The sequence below is a fragment of the Seriola dumerili genome, unplaced genomic scaffold (assembly GCF_002260705.1).
Source record: "Seriola dumerili isolate Sdu_G_001 unplaced genomic scaffold, Sdu_1.0 BDQW01000068.1, whole genome shotgun sequence".
NCBI lineage: Eukaryota > Metazoa > Chordata > Actinopteri > Carangiformes > Carangidae > Seriola > Seriola dumerili.
This window is the reverse complement of record NW_019174323.1, coordinates 2679906-2688282: the sequence shown is the minus strand read 5'-3', so window position 1 is coordinate 2688282 and position 8377 is coordinate 2679906. Positions and strand designations below refer to the sequence as shown.

At 41.9% G+C, this 8377-nt stretch overlaps 1 protein-coding gene across 1 annotated transcript in view; it reads left to right on the top strand.

The window, feature by feature from the left end:
* Window positions 1-3304: 3304 nt before the first annotated feature.
* tbkbp1 (TBK1 binding protein 1) overlaps window positions 3305-8377 on the top strand; it is a 31612-nt gene continuing 26539 nt past the window's right edge. The window contains exon 1 of the mRNA XM_022743255.1: window positions 3305-3547. Within this exon, the coding sequence (XP_022598976.1) occupies window positions 3305-3547 (243 nt within the window). The remainder of the gene's footprint in view (window positions 3548-8377) is intronic.

The following is an 8377-nucleotide window of genomic DNA, read 5'->3' as shown; positions in this document are numbered from 1 at the left end:
CCTCAACATTAGACAATCTTTGTTGTCATGGTTACAATATAAACTGCTACTTTCACATGGGAATCGAACACCGCTCTCCTGTGTCATATTCATCCATCCACCACAACCTCCTCCTGACATGGACTTTGTCTCTCTTTATACCACCTCTATACTTTCCCTTTTGCTCCTGTCATAATTACTACGACCACTAGATGTCACCTAGCAACAAAACGTAACTATGGGTCATAATAACCTGCTGCACAAATTACCTATGGGCTAATTTTTTTTTTTTACAGGAGGACAGTCTGTGAGAAGCACATCACTAATTTGTCTGCTGTTTGGAGCTGTGCACGTAGTGTACAGTTGGTTTAATAAAGCCTTCTCATTTAAATTAGTCTTCAGGCAGCTCGCAGGTGACCGGCACAGTCGGTCTGAGTTTGTGTCGTCTGGCGTTTTTAAAAAAAAAAAATTCTCTGCACGTGTATTCTTCCTCTCTCTGTGCGACTGTTGCTCTGTGGTGTTTTTGGCTGCATGTGCACAGACGTGTGTTTGTGTGCGCGCCTGTGCATGTGGGAGTGCTTTTGGATCATCCTGTTAGACCAGCGAGGAAAAGAGCCGTAGATTGGCTGAGGCTTTATTCCCCCCTCTCTCTCTTTCTCTCTCTCTCTAGCTTGAAACACAAGGAAAATAGCACCGTGGAGGAAGGGAGCAGATGAAAATAGCTCAGTAGGCAATCGCTGACTCACAAGGCAACGCTGGGAGTCAGGAAGGCATCCATTCCAGTATACATCAAATCAACTGGCTGTTGTGTAACTCTCTCAGCAGTACCCGTAAATCAAACTGTTCTTGGTGTGCCCAGCTATGTCTAGAATGACTTTTCTGCACGCCCCCTCTGTGGCTGCATATAAACAGGGCTGTGACATCACAGGTGCCATTTATCACTTTTGACAGCACTGCCTCGAGTCTTTGGGGGCAGGGGGGGGAGGGGAGGCCAAGGCCGGTTGGCTGTTATGCAGCATGGTCAGCTAACCGCCCAGCTCATTCATCATGCCACTCAAGGAGCGTAGGCTGTCAAAGCTCATGTTTTTTTAAGTACTGTGAAATGGAACAAGAGCACGAACCAGGCTCATATGTAAATCGGGGTGTGATTAACATATCAGCTACAGTACATGGACTGGTTACTCATGCACCCGAAGGGGATCGCTCACCAGAAATGTTTCTGTCAGTGCAAAAAGACAGATGCAAAAGGAGTATAATGGCTTTGAACTTCTTAAGGCTGAGGTGTGTCTCTGCCAGAGTAAATTAATGTTTACATGCACACTGCTTCCTCGGTTATGTTCAGGGTTTTTGGAGAATCCTGGTTTTATGTTTGCACATATAAACCTCTTATCATGGCTCTGATTCCAGTTCATCTTCTCCAGATTTCTGATCAGTGTCTGCCACGTGTGTCCTCGACTCGAGATATGATGTCAATGAAACAAAAAACAGGAAAACAATGAACCCTCGGCCACAGACATGTTAAAGGCCCCAACTCTCCTACATAAGAGATGAAAAAGACATAAACACCACATTGTTTTTAGTTGTTTCGTATCTCTTTGTGGTCATTTTGTGTCTCTATGTAATTTTTTTTTGTCCCTTTGTTACCACTGTATAACCATTTTGTGTCTCCTTGACGTTGCTTTACATCTCTTTGCTGCTGTTCTGCATCTCTTTGTAGTTTGATTGACTTTCCAACAATAAAAGTGAACAGCCACTCCAAATGATGTGATGCGCTGGCATGAAAGTAAAAGTCTGACGCAGGTGATGAATTGTTGCTTTTGTCTTCCATTACTGATAATTAGCTGGAGAAGCTAAAGCTAGAAAAATGGCAAATACATCAGTGTCTCCCAGCAACCAGAAATTCAACTGTTTTCATCCTCAACTGTTGAGGTAACTCGCCTGGTGCAGAAATATTTGCTGGACGAGGAGTCAAAGTCAGGTCTACACGGCTGCAGATGTTCGGAAACCTGGATAATCTTACGGCGTTTTTAGACTCAGTGCAAATTGTCACCTCCCCTTAATCATGCAAATTTGACCACTAGCTCATCAGGGTGGCTTGAAGGACGGGCCAAGGGTGCTGCAAGATTTTTTTAATTTAAACTTTTCATTATAGTAATGATTCACAACATACAAAAAGGGCAACATTTACTTTGAAGTGGCTATAATCTATATTTTTTATAATAACAACAAGTGATGAACCTACAAAGAATTATCACCTGTTTCTGCAGCTCATCTCAGCTTATAGTCACTGAGCTGTTCAACCAGAAACTTCACTATCTCGGTTCATTTGCATCCCTGTCACAGCTTTGTTTTTAGCATTGCAGCTGAAAATCCACTATACACTACCTGCTCAGCACTATGACTTTTCCAGGTCCACAGCAGTGGAGCAGTACAAATAGAGATCGTCGGATGTTAAATGATGGAAAGATCTGCCACCGACTGTTCGCTGAACGCTACCTGCCATGAAGAAAAAACCTGGATAGAGGGCTGCCGTGGTTTAAAAATATTCAGTAGCCACAGTACGAGACTGTTGTGCAGTCTGTGTTTACAGAGTGTACAGACATCGGCTGTAGCTAGCTCGCTGCATATGCGTCAACTGTGTGTGTGTGTGTGTGTGTGTGAGATGGCCCACCCCCTCGAGTAATCTCAAAACGTACCAGGTTTCTAGCTCTTTGTTATTTTCCTACTGAGCTATCTCCTTTCCATGTTTTTCCTGCACATTTGTGACATTGAGTTATAAAGACTCAAATTAAGAGAGAATTTTCTGCATCTATTTGCCTCGACATGCCCTCACGCTGCCTCTACAGTCTGGGTCACTTTCAGTCTGAACTATAAACTTCAGAATCATGAAACAGTGATGAAATATCAGGTTTGTTTTTTGTTTAAATGTCACATACCAAGCATGATCAGATCCAGGATACTGGTGAGCATGTGAACATGCTAATTGTGACTACAGTGAGGTGCTGGGTCATGTTGAAGTTTCACATGGACTAACAGTGTCCCTCCGTCCTCCTCCTGTGTCTCTCTGCACCCACTTTGCTGTTGAATATTTTACACGTTGTGTGCCAGCAATCCGACTGCTCTCAGTTCAAAACGGCTTTGTTCTTTTTTGTTTGTGAGTCGCTCCCCGCCTGATGTTTTTAGGAGCGATACTCAACCCCTGCCTAAATTATAAAATGGCGTTATTTTCGGTAGGTACATTTAATTGAATGGAAACAATCTGGTGATTTAATAATGAATAAGCAAATCTCTGTCTGTGTGTGTCCTCAGGTTGAGGCTCTGAGTGATGCAGTCTCTGTTCGGCGGAGGGGAGCTGGGGCTGCTGGGAGGAGGCGGCGACGCGGGGGGCCTGAAGGAGGATGGCTGTGGCAGCATGGCGTGGCGCTCCTCACCCCTGCCCCCCGACGACGTCTACTCTGCCTCCCACTTTGCCCTTATCACGGCCTATCAGGACATCAAGACGAGGCTGGCCTGCCTGGAGCGAGAGAACACCAGTATCAAGAGAAAGCTGAAGATCTATGAGATCAAGGTGAAGGGTTTTCACTTCAAAGCCGCATCACAAAGTCAAATATTACAGCGTTTTGGAAAACTAATCATCCGAGTTGTTTTTGTCCTTGTTGGTATCAGACAGAAGGTCTGTGGTTCTGACAGTGATAAGGCTGCTTTTGTTTTTGATTTATTGGAAGTCTCTCAGAGGTGGGGAGAGCTGTCCACTCACCCTTAGCACTTTCCATTTTTATTGAGGCTGTGCAATTGTACACAAAGATAAAAGGAGAGAACCCTTTGGTGGGCTTTGATCCTGCAGCAGCAGGGGAACAAAGTTGACTCCAAAAAGGAAGGAATCATTTTTCTATATATAGAGGGCAGAGGGCTGCTGAAGTTTTAACTGGGGTTGAAATAAATAAATAATAATGTGGCCCATTTGTAAAAACTGAAAGGAGGCTGAGTTAACAGCTCACAGGGGTGAATATAGTTGAGTGAAACAGCAACTGACAACTGACCCTTTATACACTTGGTATTAGTATCTGAATAATGAGGAGAGGTCTCAGGGTTTTATTATCATGATTCTTTTGGGCTTGTTTGAGACGGACCCAGTAAGTAAGGTGTCAGGGCTATAACGCAATTATTTTCAATATGGATTTATCAAATAATTGTCTTTCCATAAAATGTTAGAAAATAGTGAAAAATGCCAGTCAATTTTTTATTAAATACTTGTTTTATTTGACTGATCTTCTAATACCCTAAGATATACAAAACAGCAGATTCTAGTCATTTTAGTCATTTTTTCTTAAAAAATGACTAAAATGACTATAAAATGATTAATCTGTTATGAAAATAGTTGCCAACTGATCAGTTATTTGACCAGCGGTTGCAGCTCTAGTTAGTAGCTCCGAACAAAGCACTTATCGTATCGTATAACACTGTCTGAAACTGACTGAAAATTATGGTTATAAATAATTTTAACATAATTAGAAGTTTCAAAGGTAAATCCCAATCAGTGTATGGCTGATGATGGACTGTAAACCATACATTTTGTAAATATACTTCAAAATACAGTGTTGTTACATCTTCGTTGATTTAATTATTCAGTTTAAACCTACTGACACAGACAAATTTGACAATAACTGTAAAGAGTATTGGTGAAATCGACTGGGAGCCAGCAGGGAAATTACTACAGTACACAAAGAATGGGGATGTCAAAGGGCTGCAGACAAAGGTCATAAGGGCTCATCCAGTGGGTCATGAGAGTTCAGGCATTGGGAAAGGGGCAAACAGCACTGCATAATTATTTCTTTCTTACTGCTTCTTACTTTCTTCAATAAAGCCTGTCCTACAAACTATACAACTAAATTTACTACTATAAGAGAGTCTCAGATTGTCTCTTCTGATTGGAGAGCTCCAGAGAGAGATGAGAGGAGATGTAAAACTACATTGAGATGGTTTTTGGTTCTTCAAACCACAAATATATCACAAACACAGGAAGCATAAAATATGAAACATATGAAATATGAATTAATATGAAATATCTAAATATCCACTGAGCTTCTTGGCTTAAAGTCAGTGACACATTAAATATTTCTGCAAAGCCGTTTCTGTAAGCTTAGTGGTAGAGATCAAACTAGTTTCCAGTTGGGTTGAGGGAGCAGGTGAAGCAGAAATCCACCTCCAGCAGTAGCTGGACCGGCAGACATAGCGTGGGAGGACAGAAACTGAGGAAAAGAGGAAAAATGAGTAGAAAGAGGGAGCTAAATGGGCGGAAGGATGCAGAGCAAGGCACGGAAAAAGAAAGAGAAATGAGGGAGTTAAAGGAGATAATGATGTAAAGAGCAAGGCAGAGAGAAATTGGTGAAATTAAGAACAAAGGAGGATTAAAGAGAAAAAAATCCACTCCTGGATATTCTTCTTCTTATCATTAGTCTGTGCTGTTCTACTTATTCTAGGAATTATATGGCGAAGAAACTGTAATGTACCCACTTTCCTCTCAGCTTATGTCGCCCACTTTTACTCGAGTTACATGAGGACATAGAACAAGCTGTGCTGTTTACACTGCAGGAGAATCAATAGAGTAGAGAGAACGAAATGCTTCAAATGACAAAAAAAGTTAGCAAAGATGTTGTTGTACTTGTAATGCTGAGGAAGACAGCTCCAAAGAGATGCAAGCTGTTGCTGCATTATGGTCCACAAGAAATAATGTTGTGAGGGAAACTGAAACAAACTGTAGCTCCAAAAAACTTTGATATGACATAAAAATCGGATGATAAGTGCTGATGTTTGTGCTGATGTTTTATCTGAGCAATGACTTGTCTTGCTTGATTCTCACCACAGTAACTTGTCCATGTGTTGTTTGATTATAAAGCAGGTCTAGGTTCTATATTAATACTGTGAAAGTATCAAAGTGCTCAGTCCACAGAGAAATGCTGACAGCCTGTATTGAGAAACTGAGCCTTAAAACAAGCCGTCAGGACTTCTGTAACTTTGTGATGTCACAACAAAGCTGTCGGATTTGGATTCTCTGAGTGTTTACCTGAAATCTGTTATATTCTTATTCAATCACTCAGGAAACAACCAACCTGTTGTTACTAGAGCTCCAGAAAGAAGCCTGAGAGAGGAGATGTAAAACTACACTGAGACGCTTTTTGGTTCTGAAAACCACAAATCTTCTTATAGATATCAACGCTTTAAGGGTGCAATGAGTAAGATCTGGCCAGAATTTTAGTTTAAAATGTTGTTAAAGCCCCAAGATCAGATTGAAGTTGGTGAAGATGGCTTTAAGCAGTATGATGTCATTACTGCTCTGGACATGGACGCCATGATGAGCACCATCTACGCATGGTTGGAGAACCCAGTGAAGTTTGAGAAGTCGCATGGCGTTAATAACATCCTGGATATTGAGATCGTTCCAAAGTCTGACCATAAGGAGGAGGAGACTCACATCCTACTCACCGCCCTCAGCCACACCCCAAGCCCCGCCCACCTGGACCCACCATTCACCTTTGCAGGATTTGGTTTCTCCGTATGTTTACCTGAAATCTCAGAATTTTCATTTGATCACGCAGAAAACCATCAGCCAATCAGAAGAGAGGCTCAGAGCCTCCTCTCTTCTGATTGGCTCACCAACCTGTTGTTACTAGAGCTCCAGAGAGAAGCCTGAGAGAGGAGACGTAAAACTACATTGAGATGGTTTTTGGTACCACAAATATATCTTCTTATGGATCAACACTTCAAATAAAACACAGGAGAAGAGGAAAAAATGGAGCTTTAAGACTTGAGACTTGCTTGTTACTGGTACATGTGTGACTTACTGCTGTCTCTGCTTCAAATGGATGGAGATGCAGTCTGACCCTGTCTCTCCTCTCCTGACATATTATGTCAGTGCAGAAATCCTGCATCCCTTTAGGGAGCAGCTGTTAGTGAAGGCTGCAGGCTGGCACCGTGCTGTTGACTTACTCGCAAGTGGCAGTTTGTTCAGGGTCCATTCCCAGAGAGACAGGTGTTGATTTTGGGAGAGCAGGTGCAGATGTTTGCTGTTTGGAGTGGGAGTTGTCACACCTGTGCCTTTGTAAATACAGTATGTGCCTGTTTTTAGATTTGGATAATCAATCCAGACATTACGGGATGTCACAATATTGACTCCTGAAATGTCCAAATCCTCGTGTGTACAATACCAATATTCTATTACCTGCAGCCCTTTTCGTGTGGAGTGGTAAGTGTTTCTGCAGATGTTCCTTTAACCACAAGATGCCTGAGCACAGCTGCTGTAATGATGCAGCTGGAAGTGCTTCCTGCTTCTTTGAACATGGGTTGAAGTGAGGCTGCTCTCTGGTTCAGAGTTCCCGACGCTCGGCACTGTGAGGATTCTTGGTGCCCCCCTGGGGGGTTTCTGCCCGTGTTGCGAACATTTACTGTTAAACTGAGCACACAGTGGTGTTCTGCTAAATGGAAAAGGGTTGTTTGCTCCTCAAATAGAGATTGCATCATCAGCAGCAGTGACTTCACACAGAAAATGAAAGGCTTTCCGTGCTCATGGTTGGCACTCTAAATGTAAATGTGTTCATTTAGGTTGAACCACATGCAGTTATATAACCCTTCTCGCGTGTTTCTATCACAGGATTCTGCTAACAAACAACAGTTTAGCACTGTAACTAGACAAATTGCTTAGCTCAGAAGTGAAACAACAGTGAACGTAGTGGCACCCATTAATGCATCTTCTACAAAGTCAGGATTACATAATCGGTCATATCAGCATAATCGTAGCTGCATATGATGCAATTATTTCTGCATATTTTAAATATCTTCATGTTTGTAAATATATTTTCCCCCATGAACGATGACTTGAAGTGAAGCACTACGATGGAGATGTGAATCTTTTGTTTCTGTCAACGAATCCCAACACTGAAATGAACAAGAACAAGTAACGTGATACATCTTCTTCCTCTGAGCCATTGAGCTCCACTGTTGTCCAGAAACTATTAAAAACACATCAGTGAACCACACTGTTGCACCGGTGTTCCTTCATCACCATGAACACACACACACTGCAGATTATTTTGACTCACACACACACACACACACACACACACACACACACACACACACACACACTGTCCTGCTGCTGGAAATACTCACAAGAGCACCAAATGCGTATTCATCCACAGCTGAAAATAGTCCACAGTAAATACATTATTTTCTCCTGTGTGAGTAATGTTTGTTAAAAAACTACAGATCCCAACAGTTTAAAAAAAAAAAAATGAAATGACTGAAGCTGTTTTAAAATGAAACTATATATTTGTGCGGTGTTTTTAAAGATTTATGTCTTCAGTATAAAAAACAGTGAGCTAAGAGCATTTTCAAATTGCAC